The 13,024-nt window shown below is 40.2% G+C and overlaps 1 protein-coding gene across 5 annotated transcripts in view; it reads right to left on the bottom strand.

Annotated features, from left to right (window-relative positions):
• Positions 1–5,912: 5,912 nt before the first annotated feature.
• IGSF11 (immunoglobulin superfamily member 11) overlaps positions 5,913–13,024 on the bottom strand; it is a 189,113-nt gene continuing 182,001 nt past the window's right edge. For 4 of the 5 annotated variants that reach the window (XM_067738822.1, XM_067738824.1, XM_067738821.1 and 1 more), the window contains 3 exons: positions 9,773–9,895; positions 8,819–8,969; positions 5,913–7,185 (listed from right to left, as the gene is read on the bottom strand). In XM_067738822.1, coding sequence (XP_067594923.1) covers positions 6,741–7,185; positions 8,819–8,969; positions 9,773–9,895 — 719 coding nt within the window. In that variant the 3' untranslated portion in view covers positions 5,913–6,740. The remainder of the gene's footprint in view (positions 7,186–8,818; positions 8,970–9,772; positions 9,896–13,024) is intronic. The other variant, XM_067738823.1, reaches the window with a different exon arrangement.

Below are 13,024 nucleotides of genomic sequence, written 5' to 3'. Positions count from 1 at the left end.
TGCCGATGCCAGGGACACGGGTTCGTACCCCGGTCCGGGAAGATCCCACATGCCGCGGAGCGGCTGGGCCCATGAGCCATGGCTGCTGAGCCTGCGCGTCCAGAGCCTGTGCTCCACAACGGGAGAGGCCACAACAGTGAGAGGCCCGCGTACCGCAAAAAAAAAAAAAAAAAAGATTCTAGCATAACTCAGTTTATAGTCCAGCAGAGGAGTTCAATCATGTATACAAATACAGGAATATAATACGGATTATGAAAATTCCCTCAAAGTTAGTAAATGTTATATGGCTTGTGAGAAGAAGCAGTGACTTCTCACTAGACTGAAAAAGAGAATATTTATGGAAGACAGAGCATTTGAACTGGACTTGTGGTACAGGAAGATTTGGGTGGGGATAGGTGGAAGATGTAGAAAAAAATAAAGTAGGAAAAAGATAGAGGAAAAAAAGAAAAAAGAACAAGCTAATTCAAGAAAAGATAAACGGGCCTGGAGTAAAGTTTGCACGTAGAAGGCTAGCAGGAGTTGAGAATGGAAAGACAGTGAACCACTTCTGGAAGGAATGGAATGAGTCAAGCCAAGGAGTAAGAATTTTATTTAAAACACAATTGAGAATCCTCAAAGCTATCAAATAGTAGAGTACTATAAGATGTGTTTAACTGCTGATTATTTTCAAAAGGAAAGTTCCAGGATTTCTGGTTCCAGCCAAGATGGAATAGCCCCATTATAAGTCCTATTGTAAGACAGTCTTCCCTCTTACAATGAAAAAAACCTGGACATAACACAACACACAAGCACAGGAAGACTCTAAACAGTGGAAGGAAGACACACTTCCTAGGGACCTTGGCAACCCCTAGTAGGGGAGCGGAGCCTGCACTCACACCCAGCACCAACGAAGTGGAAAGAGGTGGTACAGGTAGGGTAGTTGTCACTCCACTTCCTCCTCCCCCTCCCCCCAGTTTCAGCAGGCCCAGTGGGGAGGGGAGCCTCCACCCCACCTACCATTAACCAGTGAGGTGCACTCCAGCTCCCTCCCCACCTCCACTGATGTTGGTGGGAGCAGGGTGGAGTTGAGTTTCCGTTGCCCCCCTGCAGCAGCAAATGGTGCAAGTCAGCACTCTGCTTCCTCCCTCCTGGGTGTCAGCAGGCCCAGCAGGAGCTGAGCTTACACTTCCACTTGAAGGCAACAGCATGGTGTGCTCCACTTTCACCAAGAAGGGGAAATGGAGCTGAGGGGGAGCCATCCTTCTACACCCCCTCAACTGCAGAGAGACCATGTAAACACTCCACTTCTGCTGAGGTGGAGCCTAGCAGGCAACTAAACATATACACCCATCTGGTCCTTGTGCTACACCTCCACAAAGAGAACACCTGCTAAAAAATAAAATAAAATATTAAAAAGTTTCCAGAATCTCATAATGTAATATCCAAATTGTCCAAGAGAAAATTAAAAATCACTCATTACCCTAAGAACCAGGGAAATCACAACCTGAATGAGAAAATATCGTCAATAAATGCCAACATCAAGACGAATCAGAGAAGATTTTTAACACAGCTATAATAAAAATGTTTCAATAATTCTTCAGTAAGCAATTATGAATTCTTTTGAAATTAACTGAAAAACTAGAAAATCTTGGTAAAGAAATAGGAATGAAGTAATAACATATGCTACAACATGGACGAACCTAAAAAATATTATGGTAAGTAAATTAAGTCAGTCACACACACACAAAAACATACACATATTGTATGATACCATTTATATGAAATCTCCCAGAGTAGGCAAATCTATTGGAACAGAAAGTAGATCAGTGGTTACCTGGGGCTGAAGATGGCATGGAAAAAGGAGTGACTGTCAGTGGGTACAGGTTCTTTTTGGGGTGATGAAAAATGTCCTAAAATTAGATTTTGGTGATGACTGTGCAACTCTGTAAACATAATAAAAATTACTGATTTGTACGCTTTATATAAGTGAACTTTGTTATGTAAATTATATCTCAATATAATATAGGTTGAAATTTAAATTACTAATTAAATTTTCTTTAAAAAAGGAATCAAATGTAAGTTATCAAACTAAAAAGTACAGTGACTGAAATTAAAAACTTGCTGGATGGGCTCAACAGAAGAGAGGAAACAACAGAAAACAGAAATCAGTAAACTTGAGGACAGATGAACAGGATTTACTCTGAACAACAGAGAGAAAATAGACTGAAAAAATGAAGAGAGCCTCAGGAGCCAGTGGAACAATAACAAAAGATTCATCATCAGAGTCTCAGAAAGATTTGAGAAAGAGGGTGGGACCGGAAGAGTATTTTAAGAAATAATGGCTGAATACTTCCCAAATTTTTCAAGGGTTGAAAGAAAAGAACTGTCAACCATGAATACTATACCCAGTGAGGAATGAAAGGGAAATGAAGACATTTTTGGACAAAAGAAAACTAATAGAATTTTTTGCTAGCAGACCTACCCTTACAAATTGGCTAAAGGGAGTTCTTCAAACACAAAGGGAATGATAAAAAAAAAAAAAAAGGAATCTTGGACCAACAGGAAAAAAGAAAGAAAAACAAAAAAGCACATATATGAGTGCATACAATAAATTTTTCATGAGTTTTTAAATTATGTTTCATGATTGAAACAAAAATTATACACTATCTTATCAAGATAAAGATATTTAAAAGTGGGGAAAGAAAAGGAATATATATGGAAGTAAGTTTTCACACTTCACTCAAAGTGGTAAAATCTTGATACAAGTAGACTGTGATATGTTATATATGCTTATTGTAATACCTAGAATAAACTTTTAAAAATATACAAAGTGATATACTCAAAAACACTGTAAATATATCAAGAAGAGATCCTAAAAACTGTTCAAGTAACCCACAATAAGGTAAGAAAAGAGAAATAAATAGGAAATAGAGGAGGAAAAAAACAGAAAACAAAAAAGAAAATAGCAGCTTTAAGCCCTAAACATATCAATAATTACCTTAAATGTAAATGGTCTAAATATACCAATTAAAAGACAGGTATTTACAAAGTGGACACAAAAATATAATCCAACAATGTGCTGTCTATAAGAAACTCCCTTCAAATACAATGACAGTAATGTATGTATGAGTATGCAGACATTAATTTTTTAAATGCAAGAGTGGTAAATTAATATCAGAGAAAGTAGACTTCAGAGCAAAAAAAAATTACTAGAAATAAAAAGGGACATTACATAATGGTTAAATACTTAGGGATAAATCCAACAAAATATGTACAGGATCTGTATCCTGCAAATTGCAAAATGCTGATGAAATAAATCAAAGAAGACCTAAGTAATAGAGACAAAACATGTTCATGCACTGGAAGACAATATAGTAAAGATGCCAGTTCTTCCCAAACTGATCTATAGGCTTAGTGCAATTCCTATTAAAACAGCAAGGTGTTTTGTTGGCATAGACCATCTTATTCCAAAATTTATATAGAAAGGGTACAGGACCTAGAATAGCTAAAATAATTTTGAAAAAGAAGAATAAAGTACGAGGAACCACTCTACTAGGTGTTAAATATTGTTAATTAGCTACAATGGTCAGCATAGTATTGGTGAAGGAACAGACACAAAAATCAGAGGAATAGCTAGAGAACTCAGAAAGAGACCCACACATATACGACTAAAATGATTTTTTCCAAAGGTACTAAAGCAATTCACTGGAGGAAGAATAGACTTTTCAATAAGTACTGCTGGAGCCACTATACACTTGGGCATTTATCTCAGAGAAATGAAAACTTACGTTTACATAAAAACCTGCAAAAAATGTTCACAGCAGCTTTATGTGTAGTAGCCAAAAACTGGAAACAACTCAAATATCCTTCATACCCTTCAGTGGTAAATGGTTAAACAAACTGTGGTATATCTGTACCATGAATTCTACTCATCAATAAAAAGGAATGAACTATTGATACATGCAACTACTTGGATGAATCTCGAGAAAGTTATGCTGTGTGAGAAAAAGTCAATCCTCAAACGTTACATACTACATGATTCCACTCATATAGCATTCTTGAAATGACAAATTATAGAGATGGAGAAGAGATTAGGGATTATGGACTTGGGGAGGAAGGAGGTGGCTATGACTATAAAAGAATAACTCAAGGAATCCTGTGTCCTGAGTGTGGTGGTAGCCACACAAATCTACACAGGTGATAAAATTCCATAAAACTGATTCACATGTGCACGTGCGCGCACACACATACACACACACACACACACACAGCAGTGCATGTACAATGTTGAAATCTAATAAGGTGGATGGATTGTATCCATATCAGTATGTGACACTGTATAATAGTTATGCAAGATATTACCCTTTGGAAAAATTAGGTGAAGGGTATGTGGGAATCTCTATTATTTCTTATAAACTGCATGTAAATACATAATTATCTCAAATAAAAAGTTAAAGGAATGACCCAATATACATCAAGAGCTACAATCATGACCATAACTTTCTGAACTGAAACTTGGCAACTCCAGTTCAGAAATCATCATTTATCTACTCAATACCCATATTAGGCACTGTGCTAGGTGACAGAGATATAGGGTGAAGAAGATAGCCATGGATCCTGTCTTCATGAACTTCCAGATAAAGAAACATGAAAATGGCTCAGTGTATGAAAAGGATCATCACATCTTCAATCACACATGTGATAAATGGACTCAAATTTCTAATGATAAGAGTAGAGTTAAGTAATTTTTGGAATACTATATGCTCATTAAAATTATTATAAATACTATTTAACAGAATGGAAAATGTTTACAACATTAAGAGAACACTAAGTACAAAATCATATATTCATTAGTATATGACAATTAATGACAACTTGTTTTTATATGAATAAAACTTTTATTGAATTTTAGATAATTAGAAAGAATAAAGAAATGCAAGATAAATGCTTTCTAAACAACATCTGATAGTATCATCTTATCTGTCATGGCATTTTCACTCTTCTTTATAAAAAGTATAGACATTCATTTATTTAAATTTTTACAAAGTCAAGAACCGTCAAACGGAAAAAATAAGTAATGCTAAAGTAAATTCAGTTCTTCATCAATATTGGAATGATTGCAATGGTTAGGTTCTGAGCTTAGCCCTCTTGGAAAAATAGTGTATGCAGCAGCTGTTGGTTTCCATTATTCAAATAAGTCTGAAAACCAGAAGGCCACTTCCTGTGACGACTGTGCTTGCAGGAAAAGAGGGCAAAAGCATAGTGGGAAGAGGGAATGAGAGACTACATCGGGGAAAGAAAAGATGCTCTTATCCAATCCCGGGGTCAGCATCATAAATAATTTAGGAAACAAATCTGGGAAGAAATCATTTGTGTTGCTTAAAGTGTGATTAAGGCGAGAGAGTCACCGATACAAGCACAGCCAGATCTACAGAGCACAAATAGAGTGGAGAGTCTGCAAATTACCTGGTGAACTCCCAAGGCCAGGTAATTAATCACAAAGAATCTCTTTACAGTGGTGTAAAACGCATCTGGGCAAAGTTGCAACCCTGAGCTGCGACAAGAACAGGGCAGAGCCTCCCAGGAGCATATCTGAAGACATCCCTTTTGTCTCAGTCTTATCTCTTTTGCAAAAATAATCATTTTGAGAAAAACAAAAACAAAGCAACTCCTGCCCTCCCTGTAACAGCCCAGCAACCTCAACTTGTCAAACAAGGAGAAAGTTATCTACCCCAGTACAGAGGCATGGGGTGCTGCCCTCATTAAGAGTAACCTGGTGTGACAGCAAGGGAGACCTGGACGGCCCTGCTCTGAGAGGCTGCCAGGAATTCCCTTCCACCCTCCTCCCTGCTCCTGTGCTGCCTGCACGACCTAGGTCTTGCTGCCTGCCTGCCGGGCTCCACGAACAAGCTCACTGGACGTGGCGTTGACAGTAGTCTTTTCCTTCCTAACCCAATGCCTCTCTCGTATTTTTTTTTTTAAAAACAACAGTTTTCTTTTAAAAAATATTTTCCCAGGAAATAATGAACAGTAACTGTCATGGACCTATTACAGACCCTAGAAAAACATAGACAGGCAATAATCTGTCAATATAGCAATATTCCAAATATGAAATTCATGGTCCAGGAAGAGATAAATAAATAAATATGAAGGGGCTCCTCAAAGAAGTTTATAGTTTTCACCCATTCCTTACTGAATTCTGTTGGTGTAAAAAGTTTTGATTCTACGATACAAAAGCCAGCCCTGCTAGGACCAGTATTCGCCATTTATGCCATTCGGCCCCCTACATCAAGAGGGGACGGGGAAAGGCAGGATGTAACACAGGGTTGCTCAGTATGTTTCTAAAGACACCTATCTTTTTAAATAATTTCATTATTTAAACTCCATCTGGCACTTTAGTCTCTTGAAAAATTATTACGTTAGACATGAATTAAAAAATAAGCCCATCTGGACTGCAGTTTGGGTTTTTAATGCTATTCTGCTCTTCTACCTTTTTCCTTGGCTTGGCACATCTGTGAGATCCAGCGTTTTGAACAGAATCCTGGGACAGCTGGGGTGGGGGAACGAACAAGTCTTCATGCCGGAGCATTCCAGTTCATTTTACCAATCTTAGTGGCCGGGTCACAGCCCTGCCTCCTTCTTTGTGCTTTTTACTAGGATCATTGTCAGGAAAGTGTCTTTCCCAACACGCCACCACCCCGCCCCCCGCTGGAATGGGGGCTCCCTTTGCTTCTTCTCTGCACGCTCCATCTGCTTGCGTCCTAGACCAGGGAGCCAGCCCGACTCTGGGCTGGAACCATGACAGGGACAGCACCAATGCGCTCCAGGCTTGCTTGGCTGATGGTGTAGGAGTGTGTGTACTGAGCCCGGGGCTTCCTGCTGACTGAGCCATTGCTCCTGGACACGGCCTGCGGCGACGACCCTCTGTTGGCTGTCACTGCCAGGGTCTTCGGTGGGGCTGGGGCCAGATGGCTGCCGTTGGCATAGACGGATGGTATGTTGGCGTGGCCCGAGTGGAGGGAGAAGGACTGGCGCAAGTCACTGAAGTGGTCGAGCGACTGTGTGTTTCTGTGCACTTTGGGATTGTTGCTCCAGCAGCGGCTGTTATAGGTATTGGAAGAGGTAAATGTGTTGCTCTCTGAGGAGGACACCTCGGTGTGAAATGCTTTGGCAGAAGAAGGACATTTAGGTGGAAGATCATCCTCTCTGAAAACGAACAAAAATAAAGCTGTTGTTAGGATTTACTTGAGGTTTACCCTACCTACCTGCCCAGGACTCTGTCTTCCCATGTTCAGGTGAATATGTCTGTGAAATTCAAACCCTCAGGACAGACCACACTATCATGAAAGCAAACACGGCAGTCCTGGTGGCCTCGGCTTTGATATTCATTCCCTTTAAGACAATGCTTAGGAAAAATTCTCCCTCAGCTTCTCAGTCCCCAAGAGTAACCAAGAAAGTAGTATCAAATCTCTCAAAAACTGTGTCTTCCAATATAACTGAAAAATATATGTGTGTGTGTATGTATATGTGTGTGGGTGTGTGTGTGTGTATATATATATATATATTTCTTTTTTTTCTTCCCCTCTAAATAGGAAAATAGTCCATGAAGAAATCCACCGAACTAGCTGCTGTAAAGCTAGGAAACCAAACTACGGGTGTAGGAACTTCAAAAAACTATTAGAATTGGCCTGATTTTATTGCCTTTTGGGGTTTGAGAAATCACTGTGGTATGCTGATAAGAGGTTTTTCTCATTAATCTTACACTGGGATGAAATCTGTCCCTGCATAGGGTCCAAACCCTTAAGAATTATAAGAGGCTAAGAGAAGTCATTAAGTTAATTTAAGATGCTAACTAATTCAATTACCATTTTCTGAGTACCAGGCATTTTACTAGATGTTTCATGTGAGAAAAAGACAGCTCCTCTACCCAAGAAGCCTATGGTCAAATGAGGGTGACAATCAATGCGGGAACATCTGCAAGTCTTAAAGGTTGGACAAGGGCCTAAGTCAACTTATGTGAGGAGGTGATGCTTGGACTAGACTTAAACCAGACCAAGGAATGTACTGAAGAGATGGATGCAAAGGGAAGGAGTATATGGTCCAGGAACAAGGTGGAGGCTACAGGAAAGGCCCTGAGGCCTGAGAGAAGACAACAGACTGGAACACAAAGTGATCAGGGAAGTTGTGAGAGATAAAAGCAGGGAAGCAGGGAAGGGTCAGATTCTGAAGGGCTGTGTATGTCATGCTAAGTAGACTGGAGTCATTAAAGCATTTTCAGTAAGGTTATTGATGCGATGCCATCTAAGACTGAGCCTGAACCCCCATATCTCCACAATACAGCAAGAGTCACCTTTCTTTCAAGATCATCTGACATTGTTTCCTTAAGATGTTCATATTCTTGACTGAACTGTTTTCAACCAAGCCATACTGCTTTGGTCTATCTGTACAGGTGCTGTGCTTTCTTGCTTTATGTTCGCATCATTTACAGATGCCAATATTAAACACATGTTCTAAACTCACTTTTCTACTATGGCAGCCACCTAACCCCACCCACCCTGAAGCTATGGGAGGAAACGGGGGAATTCTTCACTTGTGTCCTCCTAGTTGGGCACATGCTAGACTACCCTACCCACCTCCCGCCTTTCATGATCCAGTAAATAAAGCTGAGGAGTAAGTACCATGAGGAAGAGTGATATAACATACAAGAAACTATCATTTGGCCACTTTAACTACCTTGGTTAAAGTCATAAGATTAGCAAAGAAATCTTAGCTGCCAAAATGAATAGAAATACAGACACTGGCTATGCCAATGTCAGGATAAATTATCTGACACACAAACCTTATTTCATTAGGAATTTCTTCTTCCTCCTCCGCTTTATTTTTGCTTCTCCAGTAAAAGAATGCCCCTAAAATTAGTGCAATGCAAAAAATGATAATAACTGCACCAGTGCCAATGGCTCCAGCTATTAGTCCAATGCTCCTGGGCTGGGCTGCAAAATATATTTAAGGTATATTTAAAGAAAAAAAAGGAGAGAGAAAGAGAAATAGAATATGCTCACACAACTTCATAAACATAAAAGGCTACCAAAGAATTTTCTTAAAATGTGCAAAATTGCCCACTGTATTGTATCCATTTAAAGTTAAACCTCACTTAATTTTCTGTATCCCCAGTGGCTAGGACTAACACACAACAGGCTCACAAACATTTACTGAATAAATGAGCAATTCGTTCAATAAACGAACAGCTGTAGGAGAGCCACAACCAGGTCAGAGCAGGAAAAAGACCGTACCTGACTACTTGCCTGACCTGCCCCAAATGAACCTGGCAAGCAGCAGGATAACTTGCTACTTCATCACAGCCAGATCATTCCCTTTTGCAGCTGGAATTCAAACAACCCAGAATTCTCAACTAAAGAGAAAATTTCTGCACTGCTTATGTATGACCTGGGCACCCAACATTTAAGCAGATATAAGGGATTAGGAAAAAATACAAGAAGGTCTTGCCATGACTGTAAGATCATAACAAATTTTTAATGTCTATAGCACTATATAATCAAACTGATCTGATTCTAATGATCCTGGGAAGACATTTTATCATAAAGAAGAAGTCATATTGCTGAGGCTGAGAAGTATACTAACACATCTATTAAATATCTTCAGTAATGATTAAAATCAAAAGAATTTCTATTTAATCGTCAAACAACCTCTAAACAAGCAGAACTTTTCATTCCCTAGTTTAACAAAGATCTTGGCATTCAGACCCAGAGTGGACATCAGAATTTTATATACTTACGAGAAATAACCTGGAGATCCAAAAGACAGGTGCTGGTCCCAATGGCATTAGAAGCCACGCACTGGTACAAACCTGATGACAGGGCACTGATGTTCCGGATGGTGACTGTTCCCTGGACCTGGTCTGTCACAAAAGTAACAGTCAAGTGAGGATTTAGGAAAGAAAATAAGAAAACCAAAGAAATCAGCAGAAGACTATAAAAAGAGATAAACAGTGAAGAGCAATCAATACCTTTTTTTGGAGAGATGTTTTTGGTTCATGAAGGTTAAAGACTAAAATAATAACATACGTTAAAGACCAGGAGCTATAGAGGCCTGTCCTAAATAAGGGCAGTCTTAGAACTTAATCTGCAGATTAGTGTGAGGTCCTAAAGGTGAGCAGCCTTCCCTGAGGAAATGTTGGCTAATGCCTATTTTAGAGAATTTATGATCAGAAACACCAAATTTTAATTCTGAGGAAATGCAATAACATACAAAGTTAAACTCATTATAATAATGTCTGCTTCATACTTGATGGAAAACATATCCTCTCTGTGCTCAAGGGTGTAGACTGCTACTCCCTTCCAACAACCACGATAACCATTTGTGTAAGTCCAGCTCCTCCAAGGAGTGGACACCAAGACAAGCAGGAGGTTTACTGGAGGAAATGGCAGTAAGGGAAATGGAGAGGAACCTGGAGGAAGCAAGGAGAGGCTCAGACTGCAGTACAGGTCTGGCCCCCGTGAAGGGGAGAGGGAAGGAAGGAGGCAGCGTCTCAGACTGCAACACAGCCTTATGGAAGTTTCCACCAGGCTGATGGGGAGTCCTTGAGCCAAGGTCACCTGTTAAAGGCATCTTAGACTTTGCAGGAATGGGCCTGCATTAGCAGCCCCACTGTGCCCAGTGACTGGCTGGGAGCTGCCCAGGCAAAGCATGGCCTGGGTGCGAAGCAGTGGTGGATGCTGCGGGAAGCCACTGAGGCTGTCAGTCAATTACGTTCCCACAGCAGGAGATCTGAGCCATGCATTTCCCAGGTGACCACACTGATATGACCAAAAAATATTGCAGTGGTTCACATTTTAGTAACTTATCAACATTAGGATAGTTGATTTATTCCTTACAAACAAAACACAAATGACTTACAGTGATAATAAAACCTAAGTTAATAGTTATTACTACGTGCCAAGCACTGGCTAAGCTTTTACACGTATGATCTCAATCTTTACACTAACTCTTAGCGGTATTGTTATCATCAATCCCATTGAACAGATAAGGAAACCGAGGCTTTACATGAGTGAAGATTACACAGCTGGGCAACAGGAAATGAACGGAGGGCTGTCCAACCTCTAAGCTCAGGCTGCACTGCGGTCTCCCTCAGGCAGTGCACAACTCTTCCAGCCACTCACCGCTCAAAAAGAGCAGCAAATCAGGAAAAGCCTCCTGGTGGCACACTGGTGGCACAAAGTCCACATACTCCTAGGGCAACACCTGGAGCTATCTCTACCCTGTGCTGACAACTTTTACATGAAACTAAGATTTAGTCACCTAGTTTCTTCTGGTAACCTTCATTTCTATTTAGATCAAAGGCAGAAGCAGAGTCATTTAACCAATAAATATTTATTGAGCACCTTTCTGTGTGCTGGATAATTTTTGAGGATGGTTATATCATGATGAACAAGACACACACCCAGCCCTGTACCTTAAAGAGACAAGTAGGTGAGAAATCACAATAAGTGGGGTAAGCGCCATCACTAGAGGATACAGGGTGCTTAAGAGGGGCATCTAGTGAGGATGAGCAAATTCTGAAAGACCCCCAGGCAGCAACCGCCCTCAGGGTTATCTCCCTGCCTTCTAACATTATATAGTGGGTAATGTTAACAAATGACTCATCAAACACACACTGAAATTAACTTCAATATACAGGCCAGGGAAGGGAGGGTTGGGTTTTTTTTTTGCCTTTGTTTTTTAATGGGAGCATTTAAATGGTCGAACCCATACTATATGGATATCTTACTGACTTATACTTATGTCTTACTTGGACATTTGAATTGTACTGTACACACCCAAGTCAATATACTTGGTAGTTATTTGGTTCACACTTGTGTGTTATTTCCTTTTCCTTAAAAACAAACAACTCTCATGGCTACCAATGTATGAGGCTTTTCAGTGAATTCACTCAGATAATTGGGTCCGTCTGGAGGGAAACTGTTTTCTCCTCCTCCGTGTTCTATCTGATTTCCCGTGCTCTCCTTAACCATCCCTCCTATGTGCTCCCCAGCACCCTGTAATCCCTAGTGCTGGAACTTACCCCATTATTATAATTTCTTGCCTACTTGTCTCATTAAGATAAGGGACTCTTGTTTGACTTGTTCTCACTGTATCATCATCCTCAGAAATTACCCAGCACACAGAAAGGTGCTCAATAAATAAATAAATGGGCTATCTTCTCGAGTGTCTATTGTGTACCACATACACTGCACTAAGAGCGTTACATGTCTCATTTAATCTTACAAACCTTAAGTTTTATATTCCCTCCTTTTCAAAGATGAAAAAGCTCAGAGAAGCTATGCCATTGGTCCAAGATCACACAGTACACAAGTAGCAGCACAAAAAATCAGGTCTGTCATGTCCAAAGCTCATAACCACCATACACACACTTGACTTTCTTGTAAGGTATTTAAAACCACAATATTCTGTGGGATGCATCTGTAGGATATTTCCTAACCTTGCAATCAATGTCCCAATGCTATGAGTATTAAACTAAGCCATCTGTCTAACTCCACCTTCAATACGTTAGCAAATGTCATCATGCAAGAAAACCATAATCTCTGGGCAACTAAGCCCACAATTTCACACACTGTGTTGTTGTTTTCCTAAATCCTGAAATTCTAGAAATTTGATCAGCTCACACCAAATCAGTGATTTTGTTGACATTTCCAGAGAGAGAATTTGGGAAATTTTTAACAGCTGATCTAAGCAGCATTCTGGCACGCAGAAAGAGGTAAACTGTAAAGATTCTAAAATAAAATAAAATGACAACTTCAAAGAAAAGGTGAAGTCACTGTTCTTTCCTCCTCAGTGAGGCTGACACACCACGCCGGAGTGAACTCAGAACGTAATCAGAGAATGGGACAGACACATGAGTAAGACAGGTCTAACCAGAAGCAGAAGAGGGCTGCTGAGGTAGTCAAGGCAACAACGCACCTCTGCAGCCAGCACCTGACTGCTCCCTGCCACGGGCACAGGGCCCTTTCTGAAATGAAATGGGCTCATT

Source organism: Pseudorca crassidens, chromosome 5 (assembly GCF_039906515.1).
Source record: "Pseudorca crassidens isolate mPseCra1 chromosome 5, mPseCra1.hap1, whole genome shotgun sequence".
Classification (NCBI taxonomy): domain Eukaryota; kingdom Metazoa; phylum Chordata; class Mammalia; order Artiodactyla; family Delphinidae; genus Pseudorca; species Pseudorca crassidens.
This window is presented reverse-complemented; position numbering and strand designations above follow the sequence as displayed.